This window comes from Pelobates fuscus, chromosome 6 (genome assembly GCF_036172605.1).
Source record: "Pelobates fuscus isolate aPelFus1 chromosome 6, aPelFus1.pri, whole genome shotgun sequence".
Classification (NCBI taxonomy): Eukaryota; Metazoa; Chordata; class Amphibia; order Anura; family Pelobatidae; genus Pelobates; species Pelobates fuscus.
Window position 1 is genome coordinate 243,936,004 of NC_086322.1, and position 13,653 is coordinate 243,949,656.

General features: G+C 46.4%; 1 protein-coding gene across 1 annotated transcript in view; it reads left to right on the plus strand.

Moving 5' to 3' along the window:
• Positions 1 to 1,998: 1,998 nt before the first annotated feature.
• Positions 1,999 to 13,653, plus strand: part of LOC134565744 (potassium voltage-gated channel subfamily S member 1-like) — an 87,709-nt gene continuing 76,054 nt past the window's right edge. Inside the window, exons 1-2 of the mRNA XM_063425391.1 lie at positions 1,999 to 2,080; positions 9,207 to 10,217. Of these exons, the coding sequence (XP_063281461.1) occupies positions 9,252 to 10,217 (966 nt within the window). The 5' untranslated portion in view covers positions 1,999 to 2,080; positions 9,207 to 9,251. The remainder of the gene's footprint in view (positions 2,081 to 9,206; positions 10,218 to 13,653) is intronic.

The window sequence follows — 13,653 nt, forward strand, 5'->3', positions numbered from 1 at the left end:
TAGAGGAGCAGCTGAGGTGATTGGGTATAGCAAAATTGCTAAATTCAAGATTAATACCCACAATTCAAAGATAAGGCTCAGTAGCGACGCTTGTATGCATTTTTTAAAAAAAATTAAAAAGTAATCTCTTAAAGTGCCCCACAGTGAACTGCTTACTGCGATTGATGTACCTGTTGCTAAAGGCAGACCACTCCCAATTCAAGGCTATAACACTCCAATCAGGAGCATCTCATTCTGGTCCAATGGGACTGATTTTATCATCATCTGCCCAGCAGTGGGTCATGTGACATGTAGGTAATCCCCAAAGACCAATTCCAACCATTACATTAGATGATTGGAACTGCTCATTAAACTAACAGCCAGCAGAGGTGATTGAAAAAGGAAGATGAGGAAGAGTGAGGAAAATAAAAAGGAAGATGTAATAGGGAAAGGAAACAGAAAATAAATGAGTAAATGGAATGAGTACGGAGAGTGTAGTTCTTAGCACAGGAAGCACTGAGAGGGGTCTGCATTTTTCTATTCTCATAGGAATACATTTCACCACTGATGTTAATTTCCCTGGTGGCACAAACTCTGGAGAGTAGAGAAGAGGCTTTCTGAAAACAATCTTTGTAACTGTTCTGGCAACACATTTTGTGTGATGGGCCTTATGAAGCAGGCAAGGACATGATACCTGCCCCTGTACCTCTTCGGTGGTATCCCACTTATGAAGACACCAGAGACAAGTCACAAGCAAGAGGAGCCCTGTCATAGGGGGGCCAGGAGGTGGCCATTTGGCCACCTCAGGGCGCCCCCAAAACTGTGCTAAGTAAGGCAGAGCAGGCACCTGCTTACCTTGATGGCCAGTGACTGGAAGAGGAGAGGGAGACTGAGGAGAGGGGGATGGAGAAACCAGGTGGCGAGGGAGGCTGTCCTTGCATCCTCTCACTCCTCCCTCGCGCACCCTGTGTGATGCGGAAGCCGGAATATTATGTCATTCTGGCCTCTGCATACTAAACAGCGGGCGGGAGGAGTGAGGAGCTGCCCCACACTGGACCCCAGGGAGGTGAGTGTTTGAGTTTTTGACTGTCAGTGAGTGTGTGAGTGTGTGTGTGTGTGTTTATTTCCTCTTAATTTATTGTAAAATAAATACTAATTTTAATAATTTGGTGAGTTTCTCTTAATCCATAGTTGCCCATAATTTTTTGCAGCTAGTGGAGTACGTGTTGATATAGTATATACACAAACAACACAAACTCTGCTGGCATTGAAAATAGAAGCAGGATCATAGAAATAGATCTTCTTGGGTTGTGACACAAGGTGCACAATTAATGCTATAAATGAAACTGGGTATTGTTTTAATAGATCCATAAATTCTGAATGTTATAAAATAAACTTGGCTCAGATATGTTGGCCTAAAATTTGTATTTCACTGATCAATACCAAGCAATTCCCTATTTTTGAGTAATTGTGATTGCCTTGGAGCAGCCCTCACATAAAGTGTAACTTTAACATCTGTTTATACACCTTTTTATTTCACAAACGTGCATCCAGTTGATGAAACTAGCACATAATAGACATATGAATGGTATTATAATATATTATGAGACATTGAACATGGAGGTGGCTCCTTTTTTTTCTTCTTATATAGAGAATATAAAGTTGGGAGAGATGTCCACTTGCTAACCATTCAAGGAGTTAACAGCTTCTGCTCATTCAAAATTACAATTTAAATGTCCGTTGTTGGAGCTGCCTGGAAATGTGTGTTCAGTACATCAATATTTAAGTAACTGGATCTAACTACAAACCCAAGAAAGCTGGGAGGGGATTGCGCTTACAAAGGCACTGCTCTTTAAGTGGGTCTTAAACACATCATCATTTTAAAACCTTTTTTTTTTGTTCTTCTTTAGCCAAAAGGTCATGTTCATTGACTCTAGCAGTCTTATGTCCTTCACAGTCGTTAAATGAATTGAGTTTTTTTGTTTCCTTTTTCAAATAGATTTTTTTCTTAAAGTCTACAATCTGTTCATGCTGTTTGATCTTCAATGAAGGAAAAAGCTTTGCAAAAAGGGGACTGGGGCTTTTGGACTTTCAAGATCATGTAAGTGTTGTATGTTGTTTTGTATAATTATTTTTACACATCTTTTGTTAACAGCATCTCTATGTGATATTTTATTTGTGTTGTATTTTTTAATGCTAAGTAGCCACCTTTGCATAAACTACATCTGAATAATATAGGGTTTTCAGGAAATTCTCAAAAAGTTATTTTTCTGATGTTTCTGTTTTTGTAAAATGCATTTGTTTATTATTTGTTTTTCAAATATGGCTGTGACGGAAATATTCTGCTTATTAAGATGAATGTATATATTAATTTTTTTTTTTTTTAAATCATTAAATAATAATTTACTGCTGCTACTGTTCATTCTAGTAAAATCAGAAGAATATGATTTTCTTCTTGTGCAGAGCTAAATGCTATGTAGTGCAGAAAGAAGATTATATAATACATATATAATATTCACACTTTACTTGATTTAAGATGCAGACATAAAACTGCAACATTCATGTGATGTTTAGCTAATATTCTCGGTCACGTAACCAAAATGTACACTTTTATACAATTATAAATGGTACATATATAGAAACATATTTCTGGTGGTGCATGCATTTAAGTGTGTGTTATTTCTGTGTTTGTAAAACACAAGTAAGGATTTTAACCTCTTTATTGATTTATAATAAAGAATAATTTCACCTCTGCCCTGAAACCAAAAATATTATGTTTTGAGTCAATTAATCAATTCATGTGTCTGTTTCACACTGTTACTTATCAGTCATGTCCCTCTGTCCTGTGAATGAAAATTAAATATTCAATATTATTTGTACCATCTAAGTCTAGCTGATATCCATAATACGACAGAGAAAACACTCATACACATACAGGGATTTTACTTATTCTTAGGTTGTCTTTGAACAGTCATGATCTCAGCGTAATGCAATCTAGACATGGGCGTAGGAACCCAAAAAAATCTGGGGGGGATAGCATTTTTACTCGCCGGGTATATTCTTATTCCGTAAACTAGGAGTTGTTTTTCCCATTGTACAGCGCTACGGAATTTGCAGTCGCTATATAAATGATTAAATAATAACATTAAAGGGTCACTACAAGGAAGGGGTTTTACTTACCCGGATACAGCGCCGGGATCCTCCTGATTAGAACCACCCCTACCCTTCCCATGAATATTAGAACCACCCCTACCCCTTCCATGCACAAAAGAACCCCACCTACCCCTTCCACGCATATTAACCCCCTCCCCCTTCCATGCATATTAGTACCCCCCTAACCACTTCCATGCATATTAGTACCCCCTAACCCCTTCCATGCATATTAGAACCCACCCTACCTCTTCCATTCATATTAGTACTCCCCTAACCGCTTCCAATAATGTTTCTACCTCCCCCCTCCTCCCATCCATATTAGTAGCCCCCCTAAACCCTTCCAATTATTTTTCTACCTACCCCTCTCCCCCTATCCTTATTAGTAGCCCCCCTAACCCTTTCCAATTATTTTTCTGCCATGTTAACTAACGCCAGTGCTGGAGTGCCGCCGTGTTTACATTACAAGGCCTGCAGGGACAGGCTATAGACACCAGAACCACATTAAGCTGCAGTGCTTCTGGGGACTATAGTGTTTCTTTAATGTGAGGTAAATTAGAGATTAGTGCCACGAATAATATACTAGATTGCCTACTTACAACCAGATGAGGATGATGATGGGCTCTAGCGGCAGTCTGGCTCCACTGGTCTGGTGTAGAACAGGCTCTCTGGAGGCTGTTTGTAACTGGTCCCAAAAATCAATGTTCTGTGAGAACGGGAAGCAGCTCCATTTTTTGGGGGCCCTTTACACAGCTCAAGGTCTGGGTCCCAGGGTCCACCTTCACGTTCCACCAATGAGTTTGTTCACAGGGGGTGGAGTGTGTACGGGATGTCCTGATATGTGTGTAAGGAATGCATTGTGTGAATCTGTGTTTGTATGTGTAAGGGCTGCAAGGTGTGATTCTGTGTATGTACGGGATGCAGTGTGTGCGTCTGTAAGGGGTGCATTGAGTGTGTGTAAGGAATGCATTGTGTGTTTCTGTGTGTGTAAGGATTGCATGATTGTGTGATTGTGTGTGTGTAAGGATTGCATGATTGTGTGATTGTGTGTGTGTGTGCACGGGGTGCATTGTGTGTTCTGTGTGTGTAAGGGTGGCATGATTGTGTGAGTGTGTGATGGATGTCAATCTCTCTCCCTCGTCACTCTTTCTCCCCCCCCCCTGTTTCTTTCTCCCCCCCTCCCTCCCTGTTTCTTTCTCCCCCCCTCCCTCCCTGTTTCTTTCTCCCCCCCCTCCCTCCCTCCCTGTTTCTTTCTCCCCCCCTCCCTCCCTCCCTCCCTGTTTCTTTCTCCCCCCCCTCCCTCCCTCCCCTCCCTGTTTCTTTCTCCCCCCCCTCCCTCCCTCCCCTCCCTGTTTCTTTCTCCCCCCCCTCCCTCCCTCCCCTCCCTGTTTCTTTCTCCCCCCCCTCCCTCCCTCCCTCCCTGTTTCTTTCTCCCCCCCTCCCTCCCTCCCTCCCTGTTTCTTTCTCCCCCCCTCCCTCCCTCCCTCCCTGTTTCTTTCTCCCCCCCTCCCTCCCTCCCTCCCTGTTTCTTTCTCCCCCCTCCCTCCCTCCCTCCCTCCATCCCTGTTTCTTTCTCCCCCCCTCCCGCCCTCCCTCCCTGTTTCTTTCTCCCCCCCTCCCTCCCTCCCTCCCTGTTTCTTTCTCCCCCCTCCCTCCCTCCCTCCCTGTTTCTTTCTCCCCCCCTCCCTCCCTCCCTCCCTGTTTCTTTCTCCCCCCCTCCCTCCCTCCCTCCCTGTGTCTTTCTCCCCCCCTCCCTCCCTGTTTCTTTCTCCCCCCTCCCTCCCTGTTTCTTTCTCCCCCCCTCCCTCCCTCCCTCCCTGTTTCTTTCTCCCCCCTCCCTCCCTCCCTGTTTCTTTCTCCCCCCTCCCTCCCTCCCTCCCTCCCTGTTTCTTTCTCCCCCCTCCCTCCCTCCCTCCCTGTTTCTTTCTCCCCCCTCCCTCCCTCCCTCCCTGTTTCTTTCTCCCCCCTCCCTCCCTCCCTGTTTCTTTCTCCCCCCTCCCTCCATCCCTCCCTGTTTCTTTCTCCCCCCTCCCTCCCTCCCTCCCTGTTTCTTTCTCCCCCCCCCTCCCTGTGTCTTTCTCCCCCCCTCCCCCCTCCCTGTTTCTTTCTCCCCCCTCCCTCCCTGTTTCTTTCTCCCCCCTCCCTCCCTGTTTCTTTCTCCCCCTCCTTCCTCCCTGTTTCTTTCTCCCCCCTCCCTCCCTGTTTCTTTCTCCCCCCTCCCTCCCTGTTTCTTTCTCCCCCTCCCTCCCTGTTTCTTTCTCCCCCCTCCCTCCCTGATTCTTTCTCCCCCTCCCTCCCTGTTTCTTTCTCCCCCTCCCTCCCTGTTTCTTTCTCCCCCCTCCCTCCCTGTTTCTTTCTCCCCCTCCCTCCCTGTTTCTTTCTCCCCCTCCCTCCCTGTTTCTTTCTCCCCCTCCCTCCCTGTTTCTTTCTCCCCCCTCCCTCCCTGTTTCTTTCTCCCCCCTCCCTCCCTGTTTCTTTCTCCCCCCTCCCTCCCTGTTTCTTTCTCCCCCCTCCCTCCCTGTTTCTTTCTCCCCCCTCCCTCCCTGTTTCTTTCTCCCCCCTGCCTCCCTGTTTCTTTCTCCCCCCTCCCTCCCTGTTTCTTTCTCCCCCCTCCCTCCCTGTTTCTTTCTCCCCCCTCCCTCCCTGTTTCTTTCTCCCCCCTCCCTCCCTGTTTCTTTATCTCCCCCTCCCTCCCTGTTTCTTTATCCCCCCTCCCTCCCTGTTTCTTTACCCCCCCTCCCTCCCTGTTTCTTTATCCCCCCTCCCTCCCTGTTTCTTTATCCCCCTCCATCCCTGTTTCTTTATCCCCCCTCCCACCCTGTTTCTTTATCCCCCCCTCCCCACCCTGTTTCTTTATCCCCCCTCCCTCCCTGTTTCTTTATCTCCCCCTCCCTCCCTGTTTCTTTATCCCCCCTCCCTCCCTGTTTCTTTATCCCCCCTCCCTCCCTGTTTCTTTACCCCCCTCCCTCCCTGTTTCTTTATCCCCCCTCCCTCCCTGTTTCTTTCTTACCCCCTCCCTCCCTGTTTCTTTCTTCCCCCCTCCCCTCCCTCCCTGTTTCTTTATCCCCCCTCCCTGTTTCTTTATCCCCCCTCCCCTCCCTGTTTCTTTATCCCCCCTCCCCTCCCTGTTTCTTTATCCCCCCCTCCCCTCCCTGTTTCTTTATCCCCCCCTCCCCTCCCTGTTTCTTTATCCCCCCTCCCTCCCTGTTTCTTTATCCCCCCCTCCCTCCCTGTTTCTTTATCCTCCCCCCCTCCCTCCCTGTTTCTTTCTTCCCTCCTCCCCTCCCTCCCCGTTTCTTTCTTCCCCCCTCCCCTACCTGTGTTAGCGTGGCCGAGCTCTGTACTGTCCGCGGGTACAGGGAGCTTTTGTTTCCTGTACCCGGCGGACTAACAGGAAGTGCACACTCAGTGTTCACTTCCTTTTAGTCCGGCCGGGTACAGGAGACAGATGCTCCCTGTACCGGCGGACTATACAGGGCTCGGCCACGCTACATTGAGGGAGTGACAGGAGGGAGCGCTGAGCGCTTCCCTCCTGTCAGCCCCTCTCCTCTGGCTGCGCCCGGGCGGTGCGCCCTCATGGACGCACCAGCCCGGGCAGAGCTGCAGCCGCCTGAGGCTCTCTGCAGAGCGCTCGGGCGGCTGCAGCAAAAGGGGGGCCGGCGGAGCTGGGGGGGATTTCCCCATTACCTGTCCCCCCCGCATGATTTGCTGGGGGGGATGCGTCCCCCCCATCCCCCCCGGTTCCTACGCCCATGAATCTAGATATATCTACTTTGATTTTATGTTGTTTAATGTTGGCCCTTTACTCAAAATTACACAGTCTTGGGATCTATGGAAGTAGTTCTTTATATATCTAATTGGAAATAGTTAATATCAATAGGGAAAAATCTCTATAATAACTCAAAATTGGACATAAATGTCTCTGCACAAAAACTCACCAGTCTATTGGATTTCACAGTAAATATTGACTATTCATCCTGAACTATTTTTTATCTCCCAGAGACATTTTACAATTCTCACACAATATTTAGCCTACTGATGCATGATATAGTTTTAAACACCTTAAAGGTACTAAACCAACTTTAGCTCAGTGAAGCAATTTTGGTGTATAGATTATGCCCTTGAAGTCTCACTGCTCAATTTCCACCATTTATGAGTTAAATTACTTTTAACAGCCCTAGCCACACCTTCCTGCATGTAACCTGCACAGCCTTCCTAAACACTTCCTGTAAAAATACATCTAATGTTTACATTTTGAAGTTAACAATGTTGCTACTGTACTACCTTCTACTTGTTAATATTGTTTTGGTGTTCATCACTTTATATTTATATGGCTGCTCCCACTGTTGCGAGACCTGCGTGTCTCCTATTTTACTATCTTATCGCATTGTTATACGTATCCGATGACACAAATAAAAGCCGTTTGAACACTAATGTTTACATTTTATTTATTGGACAGCCTGTTTAATTTAGCATTTCTTATCTCCTGCTCTGTTAAAAGCTTTCTGGACCCAGCAGGAGCCTCATGTGTGTGTAAAGTTAAATTTACAGAGCAGGAGATAAAAACTTGTAAAGCATGTTAACATGTGATTGAAAAGTAAACCATTTTTTTTGTGCAGGCTGTGCCAGTCACAGCCAGGGTAGGTGTGGCTAGGACTGACTAGACAGAAAAAAAGTGATTTATTTTCTCAATGGCAGAGAATTGAGCAGTGAGACTGCAGGGGCATGATCTATACCAGTGGTTAAAAAACTTTTTAGGTTCAAGGCGCCCTAAATATTTCAATATTTTTCCAAGGTACCCCAAATCAAAATTTCTAGGTTGTATATCTGTACATCGCTGCAGCATTTACTGGCGCTATAGTGTAATGTGCAGTGTTGGTGTTTGAAGAGGTGCATGTATATCGTTTTAGTGTTTGAATACAGGGGTGTGTTTGTATGTAATGTTTGCGTTTGGTTGCATGGGTGTGTTTCAATGTAATGTTCACTTTTAGATGAGGATGTACATTTGTGTGAAGTATTTGTGTTTGAGTGAAGGAGTGTGTTTGTATATCCTTTTGGAGTTTAGATGCAGGAGTGTGTTTGTATGTTGTACTGGTGTTTGACTGCTTGGATTTATGCACATACACTACCACATAAATATATACATACATACATACATACTTACACAAATATACATGCCCATTAACACACAGATACATTTAACACTGACAAATACCTTAACACACGCATACACCGATATATACACACACACCCTGACACACACACACACATTGATACATGCACAGACCATGCCACAGATACAAACACTGGCAAAAGAAAAAAACAATCTGACACACAGATGCACATACACAAATGCACATCCTGACACACAGATATGTGCACACACACAGACACACACACTGACACAGAAGCACATTGACATATATATATATACACTCACTCACACACACACAGATACACACCCTGACAGACACACACTCACTCATTCAAATACATCCTGATACACACACATACACACACACACACGTGATATTTTTTTATATCTCCAGCCACCCTCCTGTTAGCTTACCTTGTGTGTTCCTGGAGGATGGCTTGCAGTCCTGGTTCAGGCTGTCACTTCCTCCCAGCCGGCCAACAAAACAGGAGCCCGGTCACGGTCTTAAAGGACCACGGCACCCAACCAGTCCCCTGTTCAACAGTTATCTTTCCCGTAGCTATAATCAAAGCACCAGGGAAACATTCTGCAGCGCTCCGGTGTGCCCATTGGCACACAGTTTGGGAACCGCTGATCTGTACATTAAAACTGCTTCATTAACCTAAAGTTGTTTTGATGCTTATAGTGTCAATTTAAGGTGATTTTTCCAGTATTCTTCTCCATCCAAATAAATAACCCCCTGAGTTAGCAAAATAGGGATAGATTTCATCCTTTACAAGACATTGCATAATGTGGAATAAATGTACATATAAGTTTCATGCCACTAAAATGTCATTTGAAGTCGCAAAAAGAAAGAGTATTTTTACATCCTTGTATATTTTTACAGAACCATATGTAACCCAATATTTCTTCGGTGTTTCAGATATTTACCTTTCACAGGGGAAAATCACTGAAGTTATTGACAACCATGGTTCACAAGAGCAAATCTTTCTGGATTTCCAATTTTAAGGATCATGCAATTAACATTAATGTTGGGGGATTAAAAAAACGTGTTAGTTCTATCACCTTGTCTCAATTTCCAGACACCAGACTTGGACGGTTACTTTTCTGTGAAACTGAAGAATCTATTCTACAAATTTGTGATGACTATGACCTAGTTTCCAATGAGTTTTACTTTGATCGAAACCCTGGACTATTTCCCTATGTTCTGTACTTTTATGAGACTGGAAAACTCCATATGATGGACGATTTGTGTGCCTTCTCTTTTTCCCAAGAAATTGAATATTGGGGAATTAGTGAGTTCTTCCTTGACTCGTGCTGCAGCTATAGATACCATGAACGTAAATTAGAAAGCAGGCGACGCAACTGGGATGAGGAAAGTGAGGTGAGCAGTGTTGATACTTCTGTTGATGAAATTTCTGACTTCAATCATGACCTCATGCGCTTTAATACCTTACAGTGTGGAAATTTGCGCAAAAGACTTTGGCTCACTATGGAAAATCCAGGGTATTCTATACCAAGCAAAATTTTTAGTTTCATTTCCATTTGCGTTGTAATTCTCTCAATATCTACAATGTGCATCAACAGTATGCCAGAATACCAGAAGTTAGACAAGGATGAAATTCCTATTGATGACCCAATCCTTCACAATCTGGAATATTTCTGTATCTCCTGGTTTACATTTGAGGTATCTTCAAGGTTGATCCTTGCCCCAAACCTTAAGAAGTTCTTCAAACATCCTTTAAACTTAATTGACATTGTGTCCGTGTTACCATTTTATTTTACCCTATTGGTTGATTTGACTGTTGGCAGTGATCATGAGTTGGGAAATTTGGGGAAAGTTGTTCAAGTATTTCGCTTAATGAGAATTTTTCGGGTCCTGAAATTAGCACGGCATTCTACTGGACTACGTTCACTTGGAGCAACACTAAAGGTAAAATATGTCTATAAGCAGTTTATTTGTTTTGTTAAATGTACATGTTTCCAATTTTTTAAGCTTTGCTTTTTCTTTAAAGAAGAATCTTGACATGTGCAGATTTGGACCAAAGTAGTTTTCCTTTAATCAATTTAAATACCGTATTTATCGGCGTATAACACGCACTTTTTCTCCCTGAAAATAGGGGGAAAATCATGGGTGCGTGTTATACGCCGATATCCCACATTTACTTACCTGTCTTGAAGCGTGGGCCGGCTTCACAGCGCGCACCGCGGTACTGGAACTTAAATTTCAGGTTCCGGTTTCCAGCGGGACTGAAAGGAAGTGTGCACACTATTGTGTGCACACTTCCTTTCAGTCCCGCCGGAAACCGGAACCTGACATTTAAGTTCCAGTACCACGGTGCGCGCTGTGAAGCCGGCCCACGCTTCAAGACAGGTAAGTAAATATGGGACAAGAGGGAAAGTGCACTAGGGGACACTATGGGAGGGGGGAGGGGACACTATGGAAAGGGGGGATACTATGGGAGGGGGGTGGAGAATACTATGGAAGGGGGGAACACTATGGGAGGGGGGGAGAATACTATGGGGGGGAGAATACTATGGGAGGGGGGGGAGAATACTATGGGGGGGAGAATATTATGGGAGGGGGGGGGAGAATACTATGGGAGGGGGGGAGAATACTATGGGGGGGAGAATACTATGGGGGGGGGAGAATACTATGGGAGGGGGGGAGAATACTATGGAAAGGGGGGGAGAATACTATGGAAAGGGGGAAACACTATGGGATGAGGGGGGGGAATACTATGGGAGGGGTGGAAATTTCCTGGAATTTCCTTCTGAAAATGAGGTGCGTGTTATACGCCGGGGCGTGTTATACGCCGATAAATACGGTAAGTATTTTATGAATATTTGCAATGTTCTCAATTTCACCTTTGTTTTTAAGAGTGGTATTTTTAAAGTTTAGCAGAGAAAGTGCTAATATGCATGCTAACTGACCACTATCAAATGCTTTACCATGATTCTTTTTTTACCACAACAAGTGTCCACCGACATTATAAGCTCATATTTTGACAATTTGCAATTTTAGGAACCGGGAGATGGAAAAAGATGCTTGGTCGGTCCTCCTACTTCAAATTTGTGGCACTGTGCGTGCAACCTAATGTGCCACCAGATAGGAGTGGTGTGTTAAGTAGTACTATTCTAATCAGTTTCCCTGTTACGTCCCCCTCATCAGGCCTTTTTTAGTTGAATGTATCGCCCACTGTCAGTCCCTTCGGGACCCATGCCTCATTCATCTTAATAAAGGTGAGGTAATCTAGACTTTTTTGACCTAGGCGACTTCTCTTCTCAGTGACAATACCTCCTGCTGCCCTGAAGGTTCTTTCTGACATGACACTTCAAGCGGGGCAGGCCAGAAGATCTATCGCAAATTGGGATAGCTCAGGCCACAGGTCAAGCCTGCACACCCAGTAGTCAAGGGGTTCATCACTCCTCAGAGTGTCGATATCTGCAGTTAAGGCGAGGTAGTCTGCTACCTGTCGGTCGAGTCGTTCTCTGAGGGTGGATCCCGAAGGGCTGTGGCGATGCGTAGGACTTAAAAAGCTCCGCATGTCCTCCATCAACAACACGTCTGTAAAGCGTCCTGTCCATGCCGGCGTGGTCGTGGGAGGAGGAGGATTACTTTCACCTCTTCCCCTGTTAGATTCCCGTTGTGCTGTGACATCACCCTTATACGCTGTGTAAAGCATACTTTTTAATTTATTTTGGAACTGCTGCATCCTTTCCGACTAATTCAGTAACATTTCAGGCACTTTCTGCTTATACCGGGGGTCTACTAGCGTGGACGCCCAGTACAGGTCTAGCAAGCGATGCTGATAAGGCTGTTTCTGGTGGTGATGGTGACCACAACTCTTCCTCTTCACGCTCATCTACGGCCTGATCCAGCACTCTTCGCAGGGCACGCTCCAGGAAGAAAACAAATGGTATGATGTCACTGATGGTGCCTTCGGTGTGACTGACTAGGTTTGTCACTTCCTCAAAAGGACGCATGAGCCAACAGGCATTGCGCATGAGCGTCCAGTAACGTGGCAAAAAAATTCCCAGCTCCGCAGAGCCTGTCCTAGCACCCCGGTCATACAAATAGTCGTTAACAGCTTTTTCTTGTTGAAGCAGGTGGTCGAACATTAGGAGTGTTGAATTCCAACATGTCGGGCTGTCGCAAATCAAGCGCCTCACTGGCATGTTGTTTCGTCGCTGGATATCTGAAAAGTGCGCCATGGCCGTGTAGGAACGCCTGAAATAGCCACACACCTTCCTGGCCTGCTTCAGGACGTCCTGTAAGCCTGTGTACTTATGCACAAAGCGTTGTACGATCAGATTACACACATGTGCCATGCACGGCACATGTGTCAACTTGCCCAAATTCAATGCCGCCAACAAATTTCTTCCGTTGTCACAAACCACTTTGCCGATCTCCAGTTGGTGCGGAGTCAGCCACTGATCCACCTGTGCGTTCAGGGCGAAAAGGAGTGCTGGTCCGGTGTGACTCTCTGCTTTCAGGCAAGTCAAACCCAAGACGGCGTGACGGAATGTGGAATAGTACCTGGGGAGCAGGGGGGGTGCCGTTGATGTGGAGCAAGACGCAGCAGCACAAGAGGACTCAGCCGAGGAGGTTATGGAAGAGGATGGAGTAGGAGGAGTAGAGGAGGTGGCAGCAGGCCTGCCTGCAAGTCGTGGCGGTGTCACCAACTCCTCTGCAGGGCCACGCATTCCATGCTTGGCAGCCGTCAGCAGGTGTTGCGGTCACCGGCCCGCCGAGCCTCACGGTCGTGTCCGACCGGCACGACCGCTCCGACTACACGAGCTTACCTGCTCGTCGGCGAGCCGGGAACCGCGCATGTAGTTCTTCCGGGCATCACGCCCGAATCCAATATGGCGCCGGCCACGTGGTCGCGTCTATGTATCCATAGACGCGACCACGTGGCCGGCGCCATATTGGATTCGGGCGTGATGCCCGGAAGAACTACATGCGCGGTTCCCGGCTCGCCGACGAGCAGGTAAGCTCGTGTAGTCGGAGCGGTCGTGCCGGTCGGACACGACCGTGAGGCTCGGCGGGCCGGTGACCGCAACACCTGCTGACGGCTGCCAAGCATGGAATGCGTGGCCCTGCAGAGGAGTTGGTGACACCGCCACGACTTGCAGGCAGGCCTGCTGCCACCTCCTCTACTCCTCCTACTCCATCCTCTTCCATAACCTCCTACTCCATCCTCTTCCATAACCTCCTCGGCCCCGCCCCCGAGAATTATACTAACGTGTGCGTGACGTCACGACGTCAACGCACACGCACGTTCTGGGGTCAGAGGTCGCCCTCTGACCAATCATAGCTTAGAGAGGGGTATTTAAACCCCTAATTCACCCTAGTACTTTGCCAT